The sequence below is a fragment of the Lacerta agilis genome, chromosome 2 (assembly GCF_009819535.1).
Source record: "Lacerta agilis isolate rLacAgi1 chromosome 2, rLacAgi1.pri, whole genome shotgun sequence".
Taxonomy (NCBI): Eukaryota; Metazoa; Chordata; class Lepidosauria; order Squamata; family Lacertidae; genus Lacerta; species Lacerta agilis.
Window position 1 is genome coordinate 38,213,592 of NC_046313.1, and position 22,856 is coordinate 38,236,447.

The window sequence follows — 22,856 nt, forward strand, 5'->3', positions numbered from 1 at the left end:
ACGTGGATATTTTTGAAATAAAGCTTTTCAGACAGAAACACCAGGCAAGCGTCCAAGGTTGTTGTTGTTGTTGTTGTGGTGGTGGTGGTGGTGGTGGTATGTGTGTGTTTAAATTCTGCTAACAAGATAGGCAAACATAATGAGCAACAACACACACACACCCCCAAAGAAAATGATAGCCAAAACACAGGAAATGGACACCATGCTGAGAACAGATGTGAAACAGTAAAAAATGGAACAGACACAACTGATCACAGTCCCACCACCACCACCACCACCACACCCGCTGTTATTATCTGCCCTTTCTCTAGTCTTCAAAGTAACATGAAATGAACATAGCAGGCTAAGTATATTCTATAATGTACAGTGCAATCCTGTGCAGGACCAAGTCCTCCTCCTAAGGTCAATGGCAAGCGGGTACAGGACTGCAGTCTTAATGTGGGAATTATCAGAAGCTGGCTTCTATGACACCGACGATATTAACAATCATAAGGACTTGCTTATCTGTGACAACCTTTAAGAAGAGGTAGTTTGAGTTTAGTAACTTAAGTCACAACGGGGTGTGTGCAGATGGACCCTGACGTACCATTCATTCTCTGGAATTCTATGACCTCACACACACCTCACCACCCTTTCCCATTCATAATTCTGCTAATGTGATGTAACATGTTTTTAAATCACTCGGCTCAAATGTATTTCTCTCAAAGCACGAATGTTGGAAAACTCAGATTATTTATTTGCATAAAACAGGGGGCAGGGGGAAACAGTCTTGGTACATACCTTGCTGTGGGTGGGCACCGACTCCTGTTGCCGCATCATTTCCTTCTACTCTCCAGCAGGGAAAATCTCAGATGCCTCCAGGAGGTGAAACGTTCTTCTCTGTAGTTGGATGTTGCCACCTGCACATTCCTCTGGTTGTGGATCGACTCAAACAGCTAGCTCTTTAAGGGAGACTTCAATGTTGAGCGAATACCAAAAAGCCCAGAATACGAGACTAAATGCCAACAGCAGGGCTCCCGAGTAAACAAAGAAATCCCAATAGCTCAAAAGGCCAAAAATCCCTAGAAGCAGGAGGACCAATCCAGCCACATCACAGACGAGAGCCAAAACTAATATGAAATAACACCGGCCCACGTATAGGGCAAGGATCGTGGCCAAAGTCTTCTTCATGGGGGGCTATCAGCAAAGAGGCACGCTGAGCTTTGGAAGCCTGTCTTATTGTCATGCTACCTGCCCAAACATCCAGACTGCCTTGCCATCAGAAGGAAGTATAAATGTCAGAGCACACCTCTGAGGACACTAAGCAGGTAGACCAGGTGAGCCTTTAACTCCTTCCTGCCCTGTCACTGTCACCCTAGCAGTGACACACTTTTGCCTGCAATGTGCCAAGCTGCATGGATCTCTCCACCTGGTCTTTGGTCCTCTTGGGGAACTTTTCTTTTTGTACTCGGAAAAACTAGTAAGTGCTTACTTAGCCCATGTCTATTATTTTTTATTTAAATCTGACATTTTATAGTCGTATAGCTTCTACAGCACTTTGAAATCAAGCCCCACACATCCTAGACCAAGGGGATGGTTCTGTTAAACCAGGAAAACGATCACTAAACATTATTTTAAAACGTGTCAATAAGATCATTCAGCATACATGTAAAGTTGTGTGTTTTTAGATAGCCACGGTAAGTGTCCTTTTAATGCCAAGCTGAGGCACAGGCATGACAAACCCGTAAAATATCTGAGTGTGGTCTTTACTACAAACTTTAAATTATTATAAAAACTTAATTACACAGCACTTACCAATAAAATAAAATAAAATAAAACTACAAAGATGGCGCAAGATGAATATAGCATAGCTTGGAAAAACCAGTTCCATAAATATGAATATTTTACCATGTTAGACTTACCTTTTCCCGATAGGTTACCTATTCCTAACATGATGGAAGCACTCCAAAATTGGCAGGAACTTATTAACGTATTTATGCAGGGTGGTAAAAGGTCAATATTTTTAAAAATCAAACTATCTGAAGATAGAGGGCTAGGAATACCTCACTTATAATGATACCTTGACACTTTTGAATGTCATGCAGCATGTGCCTTCATTTGTAGGGATTCAGACAAACAACAGGCACATTTGGAATGCACTGATGAAGAACATGTGTATCTTTAAGCCATACTATTTTTAAAAAAACAACTTGGTCTCTAACCCTTTCTTGAAACATGCTCTGCAGGTATGGCAAGAGTGGAATAAAATCTACTGTACAATCACCATTAGCCCCTATAATTGTTCATCCTTTGTTCTGTGGAACTGATAAAATTCTGTAATGTAAACATTGGGAGTCTAAAATGCCTCTGTAGGGTGAGGGACCTATTCAGTGGGTTAACCTGATCCTCAAACTAAAAAAAAAGAGTTTCAAAACACACCCACCATGGTTTGAACTGCATCAAATTTTACATTTCAGCAATAATGCCCTTAACTGAAATGGAAAATTCATTAACAGAATATTCTTCAAGTCTAAAAAACAACATCCCCAGTTTCTTCCATCTACAGGATATTTATAAATTTAATATCGCAACTAAAAATGATTCTATCTTTTCTATTAAAAATGTTTTTCTTAACAGATTTAAATACAACCCTTTCAGATGCATAGTGGAATGCTCAATGGAGTAAAAAGGCAGTGAAATCTGTTTCTGCAGGCGTCTGTGGAAACAGTCTGAAACTGAGTTATAGGTAGAACCTTATACCTGTCTTATTGAGTAGCACCAACAAAATACTGAGCAAACAATGCTGGAGAGGCTGTACTAACCTTTTGTCACATGTGGCAGAATTGGTCTGAAATTAATCAATTTTGGCAAAAAGTATTTGAAGGCACTGGCAAAATAGTAGGGTGTAAGCTTCAATGTTGGGACGCAGGTAGCGCTGTGGGTTAAACCACAGAGCCTAGGGCTTGTCGATCTGAAGGTTGGAGGTTCAAATCCCCGTGACGGGGTGAGCTCCCGTTGCTCGGTTCCTGCTCCTGCCAACCTAGCAGTTCGAAAGCACGTCAAAGTGCAAGTAGATAAATAGGTACCACTCTGGTGGGAAGGTAAACGCTGTTTCCGTGCGCTGCTCTGGTTCGCCAGAAACAGCTTAGTCATGCTGGCCACATGACCCAGAAGCTGTATGCTGGCTCTCTTGGCCAGTAAAGTGAGTTGAGCGCCGCAACCCCAGAGTCGTCCGCAACTGGACCACAGTCAGGGGTCTCTTTACCTTTACCTTAAGCTTCAATGTACTCCCCTCAGTTGGTTTTGTTATCCCTGTTTGATAACCAAAATGCTGATATTCCTTACAAGGACTTAGTGATATTTTCAGTGGTGTCAGCTCATCAGTTGTTAAGTAAACTGGTTCAGGATTAACATTATCTAGTTGGTACACAAACTTTTGCCAAATTGCTTTAGCCAAAAAGTAAACAGGGAGACTGAATGCTGAAAGGGAAAGGGGGAGGGGATTACTTTGACACTGATTGTTGTTTTATTACATATGTTAACAGATTCTTTAATTCTTCGACCAACGCATGGCGACACTCTTTAAATTAATATACCATACTTCATAGTGAATACTGTTGCAGCTGGTGTACTGTGATTCTGCTTTACATATGTGCTTGTCTACACTTCTGCTTGTCCAAGTGGTTTTCTGCTTGTTCTATGCTTTCTAGGGATGGGTCTGAGCGGTTTTGCCTTTGCCCCACTGCTTTCCTGTGGAAACAGGGGCAGAGGAAGGGGGAGTTGGGGGCGGGTCGCCCTGGGTGTCACCACTGAGGGGGGTGACAAAATGCCAGGCAGCACTCACCGCGGGGCCTGCAGCACGCCTGAGCCACGCATCTCTCCTGAGAGTAACGCGGTGACTTGGGCACCTGCAGGCTCCGCGCTGCCCCAAACAGTCCGCCCACTGCCTCCCCCTCAGCTGTAGGGCGGCTGAGTGAGAGGAGGCAGGCAGACTCTTTGGAGGCCCCGTGGAGCGTCCTGCCCCAGCTGGCCCCACCCACAGGCGCAGGGCACATGTGCTGCCTCAGGCGCCCAATTGGCTTGCCCTGCCGCTGTGTGGAAAACCTGCTTTTCAGCACTAAATCAGAGCCAGTGTCAATCCGGAGAAAACCCAACAGTAGGTTTTCCTGGGGAAAAGCAGTGGGACGAGCAGAAGTGTGGATGAGCACTTAATGTTTCTTATTTGTATGTTCAGAACAACATTTAGTTGAAATATTTGGGGTGGGGGAGTTGAGGTACAGGCATAAGGTGGTTAATAATGTTTATCTCTATATGATGGAAAGCTTCACCTTGCTGATTTTTGCAGATCAACCTGCTGTTAAAGGTACAAAAGCAGCCCAGGCAGGGGTTTTTTTTCTGGTCAGTTGGCAGCCATCTTATATAGAGTAACCATAAAACTATAATACACAGTCAAGGAACTGCATTGTGTTTGCAGTTCCGTAATGTTTATCAGCTGTTTTGCTCCATCCATTTAAAGGCATACTGTTGAAAATCAATATTTAATCATATAGTGGTTGTGAAATGATAATATAACTGGGTGCAGCCATTTGTCTTCAATACCTATGCTCTTTTAAAAACAGCTGGGTTAATAACAGGAGCATGGGAAATGGCCTTATGGAAAAATCAGACCATTGAACCGTATGACTTAGCAGTTCTCCAGTATTTCAGGCATAGAGGTCTTTGCCAACCTTATCTGGAGATGCTAGGGATGGAGCCTGAGACCTACCACTGATACACACAATCCTTCCTCAAATTTTCCCCCTGCTACTGTTCAAGAGTTTTAATGCTTGTCACTCTTCATGTCCACCTGTGTCACAGGACTAATTGCAAGAAAATCAAATGATCTACTTAAAATGTCTGCCTGCAAACCCCTTACTGTTCAGAACATGGATGCGACACTGTCTCTGCTTAGAGGGTTTGCAATATACATTTAGGTACACCCATTTTTTTCTGGCAGGGCTGGTGTATCAGGCAGAAATTCAACAGGTGAAGCATTTCTCAACACTGCATCTTCATCTGCTGTTTGCCTGTCAAAGTGTGCTGCTAATAAAAGCAGTAAAACAATAACCATCCTTATTCCTGCCTGCCTCCTCTTTGTCTGTCCTTCTGTAAATTCCTTCCATGTCTTCCCTTCTCACTTTTGCAGCCCTTAATTTTTTTATTTCAATATTTTCCATCGGATAAAGCAGCATGATGTTGAAATGGTGGGTATTTATTTTTAGATGCCCCAGTGGTTTGCTTTTGGTTTACCAAGCTGCCTCACTTGCTCCACGTCTGCTAAGTGTCAGACGTAATAACAACCTTATCTGCTTGCGACATCAAGCTATGAATCATGCTAAACGTAACAGTATCAGCCATATGGCCAGATGAACCTCCTGCCAGATCGTTCTCCTCTTTTCCTCTCCTCTCTGGATAAGGAGTGTGACTAACATTCCTCAGCAGCAAAAGCCCAGCCCTAATCCAGCTGGCTCTGTCATTTGTCTGTCAATGATCATCTTCCAAGGTAACCCCTTTTGGCCGTCGATAGGCTACCCAATAACTGGGGACATGGGTGGCGCTGTGGTTTAAACCACAGAGCCTAGGGCTTGCTGATCAGAAGGTCGGTGGTTCAAATCCCTGCAACGGGGTGAGCTCCTGTTGCCCGGTCCCAGCTCCTGCAGTTCGAAAGCACGTCAAGTGCAAGTAGATAAATAGGTACCGCTCTGGTGGGAAGGTAAACGGCATTTCTTTGCGCTGCTCTGGTTCACCAGAAGTGGCTTAGTCATGCTGGCCACATGACCCGGAAGTTGTCTGCAGACAAACGCCGGCTCCCTTGGCCTATAGAGCAAGATGAGCGCTGCAACCCCAGAGTCATCCGCGACTGGACCTAATGGTCAGGGGTACCTTTACCTTTACCTTAGGCTACCCAATAACTGCCCTGCTTGCTGAGGACATGCAGAGGCCTCCAGGTTAGCTCCCCAGCTCAGAAAACTAACCAATTTTACTGAATGATTACGATTCCAGTGATGCACCATTCCCAGGGCTATTTATAAACAACAGGAGTCACATTCTGACCTGCCCTATGGCCAAAAAAAGAGTTCCCGTCACTGTGATGACTGGCTGGCAAGACAACCTGTGCTGGAGCACACATGTTATGTGAAGAAACAGAGCAGGCACAATAGTTTTGAAGAGTAGAGGATCCCAGCTCTGTAGAAGGCAATGCTTACAGGCTTTCATGGCAAGCTAGAGAAAATATGGGGGTGCAAAGAAACAGACAACCCTGGTGCCCTGAGTCTCAGGAGGGGGGCAGATTTAGACTCTGGACTGAATGCTCTTAAAGGGACCCATCAGTTGGTAACAAGTTTCACATCACTTCAAAATGTGGTGGGCAAGCTCCACTGTGTTTGGTGAACTTGCTTCTCATTCTGCTGCCCTGACCCAAAGTCCTACCCTGATGGCATCACTTGTTCCTCTTCCTTCACACCCAAACTCTTGAGAACTGCTTCTCAGTACTATGCTGTGGTATGTGAGTGTGAATGTGGCAAGTACCCAGGCAGGATTGATTAGAAGAGTTGGCAACAAGATAATCATCCTGCCCTTAGGGAAGGCATATGTGATCAGCTGCACCCATGCCCTTCTGCTATTCATGCACATGCCATAGTCACGTGGATAGCAGCATCATTAGCAAGAGGGCCCCAATGTCAGCTGCATATGAAGTGGAGCCTTAAATACCTCAGATGAGGAACTTGCTTCCTAATCCCCATTTCCCTTTAGGTTTTTCAATTATGTGGATTATCACACACTAAATGCAATCTGTTTTCTTAAGGCAGGGATTTGCCGTATGCCCTTGTTTACAAATCTTTTTGAAGTGCTATTAGTGCATTGGGTTATCACTATTATCACTGTAATTGTTGTTTTGTGAAACTTTGTGACAAGCTAAAACTAGAACCTGACAGGCATGCAGGACTTAGAAGCTGCGAACACTTCCAGGAGAGCGTTTCTAAAAGTGTAATAAGGGTAATAAACTATGAAAGAAAAACGAAGTCTTTTATAATTCTTAAAAATAGAAACAAAACTAAAAATGAACTTCGAAACAAAAACAAAAGCACTTATTTAAATAGAATAGTAAGTTCCCTGGCCAGGAAGGGATGTCAGAGCTGCTCAGCCAGTCTCTGGTTGCTGTTGGGGGTTTTTTGGCTTATATTTTACAGGGTAAGTTCTGGGTTAAGTCCAAAGCACTGGGTCTTCACTTTAGAGCCTGGGTTCAGGATTCATGAGGGGAAATCTTCCACCATATATACCTCTCCATCCTTTGAAGTCCAGTAACAAGATGTGTTGTGGGTTCCACTCTTCTGAGATTATCCTCAGTAGCTAGTATAGGGTGTATTCTTCCCCCAAATTTGAATTATTTACCATCAGAAAGATGAGGGAATCTGGTCTGTTTTGTTGAGAGACCTTCCTGCATAAGCAGACCATTGATCTTCAAGCATTAAGCCTGCTAAGAGCAGATGATGCATGTTTGCCATTGAGTTATGAATTATTATTTATTATGGAGATGTGAAAGTTTTTTTCCAGCTCAAGGGTCACATTCTCTTATAAGCAATCTTCTGGGGGCCACAAGCCCTTTGCCATGGGGGGGGGTTATATGTGCAAAAGCAGTGACAGATGTGACTCCACCTTTTGTAGGCTGCAATTTAGACAGGCAAAAGTTGGAGGCATCTACAGATGCCTCTCCGCATTCAGGCAACAGTCCCAGCACACATTCCAACCAGGCAAATGCACCAAAGGAGGATGCAGACCTGGGCTGGTGAGGGGTGTTGGGCCTGGTGAGAATCCTGTGGGAGAGAGAGAGTGTGTGTGTCCTGGAGGGTTGCATTCAGCTCCTGGGCCTGAGGTCTTCCATCCCAGATTGATTGTTGTAACTGCATTTGTCTGTTTTTTTTAAACATTCTTCTCTGCCTTGAGAATGCATATACGGTAAATCGGAAACAATCAGGCAGACTATAAATTCTGGATTAATAAATCATCTGTTCTTACTGCTTTGTCCCTTACTTCATGCACACCTTCTTTTGTCTGTAGGACAGAGGGTTTGTATTTTTAAAACGAACAAGCATTTGCCACACACTTTCATTCCTTCTGCCTCCCGTCCTCTCAACATCCTTGTGGCTTAGTGAATCATTCCTGTTTCATAGGCTAAGCAATTATGCCTAAAAATTTGGCTTCGAGGCCAAACTGGGATTACACTTTGTGCTCATGCACAGAAATTACAACCATCAGTCATGTGATTTATAGAACAAAACAAATGTCCCAACACATGTCCTGAAGAAGGATTTATGGCACTGGTAGAGAAGAATCTGGAGAAAACATGTCACCTCATGAATTCCCGAGTTATGCTGGAATTCATAGAACCCCATAGGATCCTTTGGAATGCTGTGACAGTCTCTCATTTGATGCTGAAATGCCTGCCTGGTGTTTTCTTAATGTGTGGAAGCAGATAGGAGTGGTGAATCATGTGGAAGACTCACATCAACCTCACTAGTGGTAGCGAGGTACAAAACTGACATGGAAACAGGGCCGGCTCTACCATTAGGCAGAGTGAAGCAGCCTATTTTTAGGACCCACCCTATTTTTTGTGATTGAAGTTTGTTTAAAACTGTTTTCAAATGTTGTGTTCTAAATTGTTGTAACCACCCCTGGGACCTTAGAGGGAAGAGTAGGTAATAAATTAAATCATTGTTATTTAATAAGATGAAATTAGCGGCAGGCAGACTTCAAACTTTGAGGATCTACTGTGGTTTCTATGCATAACCTGCAATCCACCAACTGCAGTCAGGTGCAAACATGCTTTAGAATGAAGGAACGGGGTGCCTCTGAGCACTTGCTCAGCCCAGGAATATGTTTTCAGGACTAGAACTAAGGCTGCATACACACCACACATTTAAAGCACTTGACTTCCCCAAAGAACCGTGGGAACTGCAGTTTCTTAAGGGTTCTGGGAGCTCTGCAAGGAGTAAACTACAACTCCCAGGTTTTTAGTGGAAGGCTGTTTTCTTTAAATTTAAGGTATAAATGCAGCCCAGCTCCAGTTTTGTCACACAAAAATCCACTCCTAGTTCTCCCCAGTGCGACCAGCTTTCTTCATCTCAGCAGCTTGAGACTAAAACCCTTTTTGTTACTATTGAGGAATAACTGGGAGTCAGGATCCTTGCTGAACTATGGAAATCATTCAGAGAGCTCCCATTTGATCCCATTCTACCTTCTCCCTAACCTCTAATTGTCATCGATTCACTGATCATGCTTTTATTCTCAGAGCTGGAGAAGAGATGCTTGTTTGGCCTCAAGTGCCAAAATAGCTCAGCCAGGCTTGGGTACCATGCGACTTCAGCAGGGGGTGTTATGCAGGGGAGGGAAGCCAGCAAAATGTTTTGGGTCAGGCCTGGGCATGACAGCAATGTACTTGCGTGTGACATATAAACTGCCTTACCAAGTCAGTGAACATAGATCCAGTCAGACATAGTGATGCTGCCAGAATTAAGCACTTTTATGCCCATTTGATTTTAATGGGTAACCTTTAAATTATATATAAGCTCCACTGAAGTAAATGGGGCTGAAAATTGCTTACCTTTGGCTTAGTCCTGCCCATAATGTCTTTGTCGGCAGTAGCCAGTTCCTGATACTACTCCCCCAAATAATGTTTAACCATTAGGCAACATGTCTAGAAACATTCATTAACACTACCATGCCCACAAAGAAGAGGAGGAGGAGGAGGAGGAACTGCTATTGCAAAAATCTTCAATCAGTTTCCATCACTGGAATCCATTCTTATGAACCTACTTTTTAGTGCAGCTCATTCCAAATAAAGAGGGGGGCATATGTGTCAGTCTTCCATACAAACCTTTGCCCTGGCACCTGGCAAATAGGCAGAATTGCAGAAAACCATCACAGAGCTTCTCACCAGAAAGAAAGCAATAGAGGCTAAATAAAGTCTATCGGGCTCAGAGTTTTGAGATGGAAAAATTCTTCATGAATGAGTCCTTCGATGGGGTCTTTCAGCCAGGGTTAATGTTACACTGAAGATTCAAAGCTTGATCTTCTGACGCTTTCTTTTCTTTTTAAATCGAACACTCAATTTGATGGAAGCAGTGGAGCTGAGGATATATATATATATATATATATATATATATATATATATATATATAAACTATTCCACCTCATGCTTTTTAAAATAAAATTCCTTCCCACCCTTACAACTTTTTGTCCAGAGAGGAGTATATTTTGCCCCTGCAAGGAAAACAGTAGCCTGCAGAGAATGATTTTGATAGCGGAGGAAAGGAAACACCCCCTTCTTCTCTGGAAACTTTGTTTGTTTCTTCTTCTCCTACCACAGGATTTCATTTTTGAAAAAGTGTCAGGAGTCCCTGGTGGATTAGGCTCACACAATCAATGAATTTTAGGAAGAATAATAGAATTTTGGAGTTGGAAGGGAACTTGAGGATCATCTGGTTGACTTTAATGATTTTGGCATATGAAACTAGGAAATGCCTTTGATCTTCTCGTAATATCTATGTCGTGTGGGTTGTTAATAATGCTAGATGATACACGAGAAAGGGTTTTTAAATCAATAACCATTTTAACTGATATTCAATTAACAAAATGCTGCAAAATTTCAAATCAATCCATTGACCCATTTTCTGCATTTACTGTTATCATGGTGGAAAGTGATTCAGGTGACTCACCCTTAACACAGGGCCACAAGTGTGGTCCTATAATCCACATCATGTATAAATTGAAGCAGAAGGGGGAGGGGAGAGAGAACAGGTCCTAAGTGCCATGTATGCAGGTCTACTGAAACTGTAATAGATAAAGGATAATGCAAGTAATCTCCATGGAGTTATAGAGAACAAATGGAGACAAGAAAACCCAAGAGCCTAATCTGAAAACCTGCTCTTTACTTCTACATCATAAAGCACAGCACACAAACCCACGTCAGGATAGCCAAATAGACCATACAAAAATCAGCCAGGGTACACTTTGGTGTTCTTTTTTAAATAAATCATTATTTATTATAAAAACCTCTGCAGTCCTCACTTTTCTTGTAAACAAGTACACATTTGCACAAACTAACCATACTTGGTCCAAAAGGAACACCAGCTTGTTTGCATAGCTTAGGCAGTTGTAGATCAGCAATAGTCTTAACAGATTTCTTTTTACTAAGTAAGCCTTACAGGGCAGAGAAGCCACCAGAGAGTACTGAAGAAAACACAGTACAAGACTGGGCTGTGTCTATGAAAATCCACCACAACGATTCAGTATCAAAAGTCCCTTCTGCAGTTCAAAGGGCAGCTTGACTCCATTGTGAAGGTAAGTTCTCAAGTCTTTGCAGGGGGCTGTGCAAAGAGCATTCAAAGAGCTGGCAGTACAATACTTTGGCACAGTTGTTGTTGTTCAGTCGTTCACGACCCCATGGACCAGAGCACGCCAGGCACGCCTATCTTTCACTACCTCCCGCAGTTTAGTCAAACTCATGATAGTAGCTTCAAGAACACTGTCCAACCATCTCGTCCTCTGTCATCCCCTTCTCCTTGTGCCCTCCATATTTCCCAACATCAGGGTCTTTTCCAGGGGGTCTTCTCTTCTCATGAGGTGGCCAAAGTACTGGAGCCTCAACTTCAGGACCTGTCCTTCCAGTGAGCACTCAGGGCTGATTTCTTTAAGGATGGATAAGTTTGATCTTCTTGCAGTCCATGGGACTCTCAAGTCTCCTCCAGCACCATTGGCACAGTAGTCTTTGGCAAAAAACAACAACAACCAACAACAACCCGACACACATCCAAGGCTGATGTACATAAAACCAGGCTCTTCCACCAGCTTTGGCACAGGAGGGCGTCCCACCAATAAATGGCAATATGGCACACTCTGGATTGGCATATAGACGGCGGCAGACCCATGCTGACCTAGGAGGAGAAAGAAGAAAGCATCACTGACTCACGTCATGCCCATTTCAAGAATGCATAGGAAATCTAAGAAAGCTGAGCACAAGTTTGGTCAGGGTCTAGCAGGGGAGAATTCAGCCCTTTGTTGTTGCTGCTGTTGTTTTAAAAGAAGACTGAACAGGTTGTGTGTGCTGCTTGCCTAGAGCAGGGTAGAGAGCAGCTTCCCCATTCAATGCCACCACTGATGCTTCAGTAAACAGTCTCAGGAAGAAGACCCCAAGGCTTGGCTTGTTTTTCTTGCTTCCCTACCTGCCTTGAGCTGTGTGCATCAGGAGTTGGCGTAAGCTGCCTAATCCCCAAAGGGAGTCACAGAGTCCAAACAGTGCAAGGGAGAGAAATTTATCCCACCCTAAGTTGAAAGTATGAGAGCAATAGTTTCTAGACAGACAACCCCCAAATATTTACACCACCTTCAAATGTTGACTCTTCCCTTGGACAGGTAAAAAGTGCACACACCAACAATTTGGTTTCTATCTCCGCCTCCTGCATGCCTTAAAGCAGGACCACGGAACCTGTGGACTTCCTGGTGTTGCTGGATTTCAACTCCCATCAGCCCCAACTAGCTTGGCCAATGGCCATTATGGGAATGGTAAGAGTTCAATAACAACCGGAGGGTCACAGGCTCCCCTTGCCTGCCTTAAAAGACTTGGCTTTGTGTGCTTATTTATTTATAGAAGTACTTATATACAGCAAAAATAACAAAGGAGTCTACAACTCTAAAGGGATTTTTTTAAAAAAATACGTACAATAAAAGCACATGAAAATTAAAAGCAATTTTAAAACAAAACAATTAAAACAAGCATCAATAAACCACTGTGGGTGAAGAACTCTTTATTGCCTGCATAGACCTGGAGGAATAGAAAAGTTTTCAGAAAGCATTTAAAAGTTGGCACAGAAGGCACCTGCTGAATTTCTATTGGCAGAGTGTTCCACAGGTTTGGTCCGATGACACTCAAGGCTCGATTTCTTGTTGTTGTCAAATGTTGTTAAAATGGCCCAGAAATAGCATAAAGCAATTTCACCTCTCTGCCAGAGAATCCTAGGAGGAACCTAAACCTCAAGGAATAAGGAGGTAGCAGTTTAATTAAGGAGGTAGTTTAATTCGCCAGATAGCCAACCTGGCAAAAAGCTTATCCGTATCTATGTACCTTCCTTTCAATGAAAGGGTGTTACCTCGGTGCTGCACTTTATACCAGAGCTGAGAAAGCTTTCCTGATAATGCATTGATGGAGAGCAAACAGTCCTGATTAAAAAAAAGGGGGGGGGAAGAAAATGATGAAAGGAAGGCACGTTGCATTGTTCTGGCTGTGGAGGGCCCATGGTGTGCCCAAGTTCCTCAAATTATAGATGGTCTGCTGTGCCTGTGATGAAGATGAAAAGTCTCCCTCTACTAAAAGTGAGTTTCAAAGATGAGGTTGGGATCATTTGCAGAGAACCCAGATAACATAGGAGAAAGATTGGCGCCCGATTCCCTATTGCACCAGGGCTTCTTAGGCTAATATTTCAACATCAAGTTTAGCCTAACCCCAAAAAGCTATGTCCAATGCAATGGTTGAAACATTAAAGTTTCCCATTTAGGGGTAGATCTCATCCAAGTGGAGTCATTTCAAGCTGACATCAATGCATGGGGACAGACTTAAATGCCACATGTTAGGCAAGCATGGAGAAATAGGTTGCCTATTCTCCCCCTAAAAATCTATTTTGCCCCCAGGTGTTTTTTCTTGCTGTAAGGGTCTCTCCCCCCCCCCTTTTTGAGCCCACTTGGGAGGAACAAAGCTGGAGCAAAGCAATTTGGGGCGGGAAGTACAGGCAGAGAGTAGATTCGGCTCCTCTATATCGGGCATGTCCAACAGGTAGATCACGATCTACTGGTAGATTGCAGGGTGTTCTTGGTAGATCCTGGATGATCTCCGGCCCCTCAGCAATTTCCTCACAGCAGAAAAGAAAAAAAACCAAATCTCCACAACTTTGGCTTCCTAAAATCACTGCCATTTTTTTTTTTACGACAATGAGAAGATCACTGCCCGTTTTTTTACATTATGAGTAGATCGCAGTCTACATCCCTGCTCTATATCATGCATGCTGCTCTTTAAATCATCTCCAACACACTTCATATGAATTCAGAAGAAACCTGAATTCTACCATAGGGGCCTGTCACTGCGGTGTCTACTCTGGATGCATGTAGTATTTTGTTACAGTCTACACAACCTCTGGGGAGCCAGGAGCGGAAGCAAAGAGCTTTGTGCTTTTCAGGAGGATTTTTTAAAAATGGTTGTTTGGGGAACATTACATGCTGCTCAAGGGACAGCGGTCGTGCTCTGTCTAAGTGCTTTTATTCTATTATGTAATTGCAATAGGGTAGTGAAGCAAATGGACAAACACAGCATGGAGCAGCACCCAAGGGACAACTATATCCAGAGAAGCAAAAGTCTCAGCAGCAGACTGGCGTCATCAAAGCAGGGGCATGAAAAAGCATTTACCAGCATGATTCCATATCAAGTGTTGAAATCGGCACTGAAATTTGCAATAGATGTCTCTTGAAACTGTACAATTTCCTCTATCGCTTTGAAGATACATTATACACAGGGGACCTTGTTGTGTGTTTCTATGGGGTGGGATGAAGGAAGATCCAGGGTTTGTCTTTTTAGAAGGTATGCACAATCAGGCTGTAGTCAGTGAAATATATCAAGCCAAGAAGGTGGCTCAAAGGCTGCCTTTTATACAAGTCATGCCATGAGAGGACTGCACCGGTCTGAGAACCAAGCATAATTTTTGTAGACATTGAGGCCTAGCAAGTGTAAACTTGAAACACATTTAATGGAACCATGAAAAGATAAATAATTATTGGAAAGGAATACTGGAATGAAGGAATCAGAGTGCTCTACGTGTTCTTTTGAAGAAGAAAACACACCAGGAGAACTTTTCATTTGCCAATGGAACGTGACAGTGAAAGTACGTGGAGATATACAATATCATTAGGTGTGTGACACACCTGTGACATTTACTATGTCATTTTATCAAGTGAGTTTTAAATAGTAAACACTTAAAAATGTAATATGCAGATTGGAATGTATGAATAGCATTGCAAATGCTTTTTGTTTATGCATCAGTTTCCTGACATGTGAACTGAATCAGAAACATAATCCTACACTGAAGTGCAGACCAGCCCCATCCATACACCACACGCCAAAGAATGCTGGAAGAAAACAGGTTTTGAAGCAGCTCAGAATATAGGCAGACAAACTGACTCGGCGTGTGTCGGAGGCATTCATCAAAGCAGTGGAGGAAGAATGAGTTGTGCGCTTCCTCCGTTGCCACTTCTGGGTCTCGCACAAAGGAAGGACAAGAGTACACTGTTCCTGCAAGAGGGAGGGAGGAACATCTGCCCCCACCCCTCATATAAGAGTCAAAATGGATGGATTGCCACTTTAGGTGACCATTCACCTGGGTGATCAACCTAGATGGCTTTAAAAGAGGGCTGGATAAATTCAGGGAGAATAAAGCTACTGGTCATGTTGGCCATGCTCTGCCTCCATGGTCGGAGACAGTAATGCTTCCCAGTACCAGTTGCTGGAAGCCACAACAGGGGTGGGTGCTCTTGGACTCAGGTCCCACAGGCATCTGGTTGGCTGCTGTCACAACAGGATGCTGGACTATGTGGGCCATTGGCCTGATCTAGCAAGCTCTGTTTCTCAAAGAGTTGGCTAGAACCTGCCAGTGGGCTTCAGGCCACCTTTTCAGGTAGGCCTCAATGCCACAGCCTGCCCCTCGACTTCTCACTTATCTGCCTCACACTTAAGCTGTCCCGTAGTCATTTGGTACCAGCGACTGTCTTCATGAGGATAATTCTGGGATGTGAGAAGAAAGAAACTGGCAGTTGTTGTTGGGGGGTGGGGAGATGGGAGGAATGAGGAACAGGTTGAATATGAAAAGAGGAGAAGAAATGACAGAAGATTAGTAAATATAATTTGAGAAGCATGTGCGGTGGGAAAGGGAAAATGTAAAAGATATGGACCAGCAAATTCTTCCTTTAATGGGGAGGCCGAGTCATAGTACCTCCTCCAAAGCAAATATCTGTACTTAGCTTGAGGAAAGGCAAGCTATGGAACTCTTTGTCACAAGGAAAACAGTGTCAAAGAATTTAGCCATTTCCATAGGTGGATTACATATAGTAGAAGTTTATATCACTAACCGCCACCTGATTATGCCAAACTGCGCCTGTATCTGCCACCATTTTGTGACTGGTGAGCCTCAGTAGTTTTCAGCCATCTAAAGTGAGCATGGGAGCAGAAAGTTTGGGAACACCTCTTCTAGGAGACTGTGAGTAATGAAAATGAGGTGGTGGTTACAACGAAGACTCTCGTGTGTTTTCCTTCTGAGTATAATGGCTAAGCTTCACAATGAATTCTGCCTTGTTCAGAATAGAGAGCTAAAGAGGGATATACTAATGCATTTCATGTACATAAGATACAGAAAACATGAAAAAGTCATGAGAAACCACTCACTTCTAGGACAATTGCTTGGTGATTGCTTTAGGTAAAGGTAAAGGGACCCCTGACCATTAGGTCCAGCCGTGGACGACTCTGGGGTTGCGGCGCTAATCTCGCGTTACTGGCCAAGGGAGCTGGCATCCAGCTTCCGGGTCATGTGGCCAGCATGACAAAGCCGCTTCTGGTGAACCAGAGCAGCGCACAGAAACACCGTTTACCTTCCCGCCGGAGCGGTACCTATTTATCTACTTGCACTTTGACATGCTTTCAAACTGCTAGGTGGGCAGGAGCTGGGACCGAGCAACGGGAGCTCACCCCGTCACAGGGATTTGAACCGCCGACCTTCTGATCAGCAAGCCCTAGGCTCTGTGGTTTAACCCACAGCGCCACCCACGTTGCATGGTGATTGCTTTGCCACAGGTAAAAAAAAACACCAAACAAACTGAAATTATACTGTACTGAAAGAGTGCTTGGAACAGCATGGGAAATGGAATCAGTGGCTCAGACTGAGGGGGGGGAGAGAGAGAGAGAGAGAGAGAGAGAGAGTGAATGCTCTTAATGTACTCAAACATGAAGTGGAATGGAAGGAAGAAGGGAGACCAGGATTTTATCCAAGGCTGGGAAAGAGCAAGAACAACATTGTAGACTCCCTTGCAAAACATGTCCAGTGTTTTACCTCTGGGGTGGTACTTGAGAACAGGTGCCTATCTATAGATCACAAGTGATAGAAGTGACTCATATAACCACAGACCTTTTTAAAAAAATTTGATCATTGTGTTAATGCCACAGAACAAATATTAGTAAAAGAAAGAAAGAAAAAAGAAAGAAAGAGAAAGAGAAAGAAAGAAAAGAAAAGAAAAGAAAGAAAAACATAAAAGAAAGAGAAATATGATGGATACAAGTTGAATGCACAGCATTATAAGTCCACTAAAGACTATGGAGCAGATTCTGTTCTGTTAAGAAGTCAAGCCCATATAGATTTCAGCAGCTTCCCAAAAATAAGTTTATGCTCTAAACATGGTTAAATAACTAAATACTGTACAAAGATTTCCATGCAATTAAAAAAAGCAGAATTATTCGTAAAACAGATTTTTTTTTGTAATTGAGGGTTAAATTGGTAATTTTGTAAGTCTGAAAGGTAATTTTGTCTTTTCCATAAAAATGGCCTGAATGGTTTCTGAGACCCAGCCATCTTCTGAGTTTCTGCATCTGACACCATGGACACCAGCCATCTTCTGAGTCTCAGGATATACTTCCAGAATGCCAGGGGGTCATTAACATGACAGTTGCCATCAGCCATCTCAATCAACACTCGGCTGGGGAACAGGCAAGGCAAGAACATGTTGTTCAGAAGCAGGAAACTGCTGCCTATGGGAAGCAAATCATTTGCAACACACAGCTAAAAGGGCTTAGGGCTTTCTCCCCCAGAGGCAATGGAATCTTTCATGCACAGAAAGAGAGTTTAAGTTACTTTGCAGAAGCATTAGCTGTATCACCCAGTTGGGACCTATAGGCATGTAGAGTGCTAGACAAGTCCAGAAACATTCAGCAGGAATGAGGTGCACAAAGCAGGAAAGGGAACATAAAGTAGGGGATCAGATTTTTTTTTGGTTGGTGTTGCAGTCTCCCAGCCACACATCTTACCGTCATAGACATCTGTGTTTCGGTCCCATTTGTTTTGCACACATTAGCTAGCACTGGTTGTGGTGATAAAGGACACGAGTGGAGAACTACACAGGAAAGGGAGCCCTATCCCTATTGAGAAGGGAGATCCAGCGTGGTGCAGTGATTAAGAGTGCTGGACTACCAATGGGGAGGGAGACCAGGTATAAGCCGCCACTCAGCCATGAAACTCCCTGGAAGAGCTTCGGCAAGTCACTATCCCTCAGACCTAACCTACCTCTCAAGATTGTTGAGACTGAGGATAAAATGGGAGAACGGAGAGGAAGGAAATTTAGGATATAAATACAATAAACAAGGGACTGCAAAGTACAAAACAAATGAGATCCTACACATCCACAAGACTTCCAGGAGTCATGTTGAGAAGTGCTGTCACGCTTACAAAGCTAAGCAGGGTCTGGTATGGTTTCAAACTGGATGGGGAACCATGTGTTGAGATTCCTGCATTGCAGGGACTAGATGACCCTTGGGGCCCCTTCTATGATTCCATGACAGCTACAGCCTACAGCAGCTAAAAGCCAGCCAGGAATCACCTACATATGAGCACAGCAAGCCTTTCCTCATGTTTTGAACACAGAGCAGCCTCCTCCGACTGGTACCTTCCAGATGTTCTTGCCTATTGCTCTCATCAGCCTCAGCTAGCACAGTGACAGCTGGGCTTTTCTTCTCTTACAAAGACCATCAATAAGGCTTTGCTGGTGTTGGGCTTGAACGTGTTGGGCATGATGTGGCTCCAGCCCGCCCAACGTCATGCCTTCTCTTAATACTCTCAAGAATGTTTAAGGGGCAAACTGCAAATACTCACCTTGGAAGGAGTAGGGCCATTTATTGCTTTGTTTCTGGGCTACAAGAGGGTCGTCGCTTGAGCTCAGCTTAAGGTCTTCCTAAACTTAAGTAGCCTACAAAACTGCTTGAGCAATGACAGAACGGACCCACCGTCTGGCACCACAGTTATTGCTACCTGTATTGGGAAGAGAGGTGCCGGGGCTCAGCGTGTCCGGCAGCTGCCCCCCACGTCCTACAAGTCACATACCATTTAATTCCATATATATTAAAAGCAGAGCGAGGCAGTTACACCGCGAAGTGCGGCGGGAGAGACCTGTCTTTCCCAGGGAATTTCTGACCACGTGCCTTTTCTTCCATCCTTCCTTTGGTTAAAGAAAGGTCCAAGACAGCGAGGGCGGACGAAGGAAGAGCAGGTTCTCCGGGAGGCAGCGCTTCACACCAGCCGCTCCTCCGTCCTCGCGGCCCCCTGCTCGAGCTGCGCAGCCGGGCGGAGGCGGCTGAGCTCCAGGGGCCCGGCTGCTGCTTCCGCTCCCGCCGCCGCGCCTCGCGTGGCTTTCGCTGGAAGGCCGGAGCCAAGAGGCGCGCAGGGCGCAGGCGCTGGCCGGCGGCGCTGCGAGAAGCGCTCGGAGAGCTTGGCGGCCAGGCGCAGGAGGCTCTGCCGGCGACGGGGCTGGGTCGTGCCTGCGGCGGCGGCGGCATCGGCGGCGGGGCGCACCCCGATCTGCAGCTCTTCGGCGGGCACCCCGCGCAGGTTCCCCGAATACCAGAAGAGCCAGCAGAGCAGCGACAGGGCGAGCAGCAGAGACCCGGTCAACACCAGGAAATCCTCCAAAGGGACCCCGTCCACCATCGGCCTCCCCACGGCGCCCGCCAGCACCAGCACCAAGCCGGCCACGTCCATCACCAGCGCGGCCACGAGGAAGACCGCGCAGTGCCCGCATCGAGCGTGGCCCATGCCCGCACTGGCGCAGCGCCGGCGGGCAGGCGGCAGCCAAAGTTCGCCGAGGGCCACGCCCGCTCAGGTGCCGCAGGAGGGGCCACGCCCCCCTCACCTGCCCGGCGGCACCGGAGGAGGCTCAAGTGCAGCGGGGACCGCGCCGCCTCCGGACGAGGCAGGTGAGAGAAAAGACCCTAAGCGAGCGGCTCGGCTATGCACGGACAAGAATTGCCCCAAAGCCGACAGCTGTCCGTCGCAGCCTGTCACCGATTGCTCCCATAAACTGCGCAATCTCGCCGGATTTGGATCTTGCCCTTCGGTTCAAGGACTGTCTTAGCGGTATCGCAGTGCGCTTAATAATAATCATAAAAATCTCCGGCGCCGTCGCACTTGGAATACCGTGCGCCGTTTTGGTGACCCCATTTCACTCTCACGCCACGTGCACGGTTGTAGTAGCCAAGCAAATGCCCCCCCTAAATCAAGTAAATAAGTAAAAATATGTAACTAACTCACCAAACTATTCGCAGACAGGTCGATTCTGTCCCCCCACCCCGACCCCAACGTAAATCCTGCCCCTTCCCACCTAAATCCTGATTCCTGACTACGCTATGCCCACGTGCTGAAGAGCTGGAAAAGGTATGGGGAAGACCAAGCAAAATGACCAGGGGATTGGAGCAACTCCCACAAGAGTTTGTGGGCTTTGGGGTATAGAACAATTGCCAGGAAATTGTGGGAAATCATGTTTTCCACCTTGGAGGGATAGGTGTGATATAACTGTAATAAATAAAGGCTGTGTAGATGCTGAACTAGATGGGACTTAACAGCAGGTCTGTTCTCCTGTTACTATTTTCTTTCGGAGCTCAGGTGGCATATATGAAGTTTCTCGTTTGTCTGACAAATAGCAATAAATCCCAAATCATTCTGTGAAAGCCAGATTTGGAGCCAAGTCAACGACAGCCCAGATTTGAATCTTCGAAATCTCTTTTATTCTTTTTCAACAAAAGTGAGGGGAAGGTTGGAGGGAAACAAGGAGCAACCAAATCCATGCTTTTCTCATTCAAAATTGCCTGATCATTTTGACCCTGAAAACAAAAGGCTGATGAAAGGGTGTGAGCAGGTAATGAAGCCCCTCCCACATTGTTTTACACACAGCCTCAAGAGCTCACCTGCCAGAAACCTCACTCACACCTCAATTTATTTACTGACCCATGCTGCCAACATAGGCTCACACCCTTGCTGTGCTCCTCCGTGCTCATTAATTGATGCAGAATGACTTCTCTCTCTGCAAAGAGAGATGAGCATCACCTTGGTCCTCCCTAAACATTCAGCTACAGGGTTCTGAAAAGCATCTCTTTGTCATACTTTAACTGCCCGTGTTATGAGTCAAATGAAAGGTCTTGAAAAATGAGTAACTTAAGCTAATGCATCTTCAATACTTGCTTTCTTTGTCATTTTTAAGCTTTTCAGTGAATCAAGTCACTTACTGCTTGGAGACTCTGAGAGCCTTGGTGCATCTCATTTTAAAATTTATACTTGTCAAGCAAAATTCAAGACACAAAAGCTGTTGAGCTTTTTTGACATATGGCAAGCCTAACATATATTCAAGGAGGCAGGGCCGTCTTAACTAAATCTGGCGCCCTGGCGCAAAGATCCCTCTGGCGCCCCTCGTACTCCGCCGGCCAGGCACAGCGGGCAGCCAGAGGGGCGAGTGGGGATGCTGCCAGCTGTGCTCCACCTCCACATCTGCCTGCTCGGCTGAAGTGGCGGCGCAACGCTGCCATCCAGGGAGCCCTGGCTGCAGCACCGACGGGAGGCTCGCCGACGGCCTCCCCGCATCCGCAGCCTGAGAAGAGGTGGGCTCTTCAGGCTGTGGCACCTTGCACCAGTAGCCTTAATGGCTAAGACGTCCCTGCAAGGAGGCAGGGGAGAATAAATACCAGGATTGGGAGTTTCATAGCAACTCTGAGGAAGTGTTTCATTGAGGCTGCAATAGGCAAAGAGGGAAGCTCCTCTGCATCCACAGCCCCAATCTCAATTCTCCTTATTGTGGCTAATATTTAGATAACCAGGTGGCAATCAGACTGTTGGATCTTGCCCTTTGATCTGAGAGTCCCTAAGACTTCAAGCCTCTCAGATCCTTTGCTAATGGATCAACAGAACCAGCTATACCATAGCAGATTGTGAGGAAGAGAAGTACCGTATTTCTCCATGTATAACACCCCCCATGTATGGGACAGACACCCCCTGTTTTTGGGGACTCAAAATTAAGAAAATGGGGGGGAGATTGCCCCTATGTATAAGACTAACCCCCTTTTAACATAATTTTTTAGTAAAAGAAAAAACACCTAGTCTTATACACGGAAAAGTACGGTAATTCCTCTGTTTCTGTAAAACAACAAGGGAAACATTTTGTTTTTCAGTAACGTGGTTGTGAAAACCAATTGGCATTATGTATATGTGTGTGTGTATCTCTGTATGTGCACATATATAATAATAGGAAATAATTCTTTTGTTTCTTTGGAATGGTGAGAGAAACTTTTTTTTTAAAAGTGTGGTTGTTGAAACCAACCAACATAAATTAGCCTGAGTACTAGCCAGACTTTACAGTATACACCTGTGTATTTTTTATATTTAAAAAGATAGATTACCTATTAATATGCTGATGAATAATTGCCCCCTACCCTTCAACTTTGTGGGCTTCCTTGTGTTTTTCAGAAAGTGGAAGCATCTTGGGTAATGTTCATTTCTATCGAACTGTTTAAGACTGACTCTAACCAGATGCCACTGGAAAACACAGGAGAAAGCCTGTTTGGTTGACACCCCCTTGCCCAGATTCCAGACAGAAGAGGCTTGTGTGCAAACAGATAAGATGGGAGAAGTGTTGCTGACAAGTTGAACCCCTGACCCCAGGCTTAGAACGACAAGGCAAGGTTAGGTTCACCCAGGGCACTGGTGGCTTCCAACGGCTGTCTT

General features: G+C 45.0%; 1 protein-coding gene across 1 annotated transcript; it reads right to left on the reverse strand.

The window, feature by feature from the left end:
- Positions 1 to 11,778: 11,778 nt before the first annotated feature.
- On the reverse strand, positions 11,779 to 19,926 carry LOC117041157 (transmembrane protein 238-like). The gene is made up of 2 exons (XM_033139582.1): positions 19,194 to 19,926; positions 11,779 to 11,951 (listed from the first exon to the last, which is right to left on the reverse strand). The coding sequence occupies exon 1, from the start codon at positions 19,899 to 19,901 to the stop codon at positions 19,380 to 19,382; it is 522 nt and encodes a 173-aa protein (XP_032995473.1). The 5' UTR covers positions 19,902 to 19,926; the 3' UTR covers positions 11,779 to 11,951; positions 19,194 to 19,379.
- Between the last annotated feature and the right edge of the window lie 2,930 nt (positions 19,927 to 22,856).

Coding starts and splice junctions, on each gene's coding strand:
- LOC117041157 (XM_033139582.1), bottom strand. CDS start 19,901: ATGGGCCACGCTCGATGCGGGCACTGCGCGGTCTTCCTCGTGGCCGCG.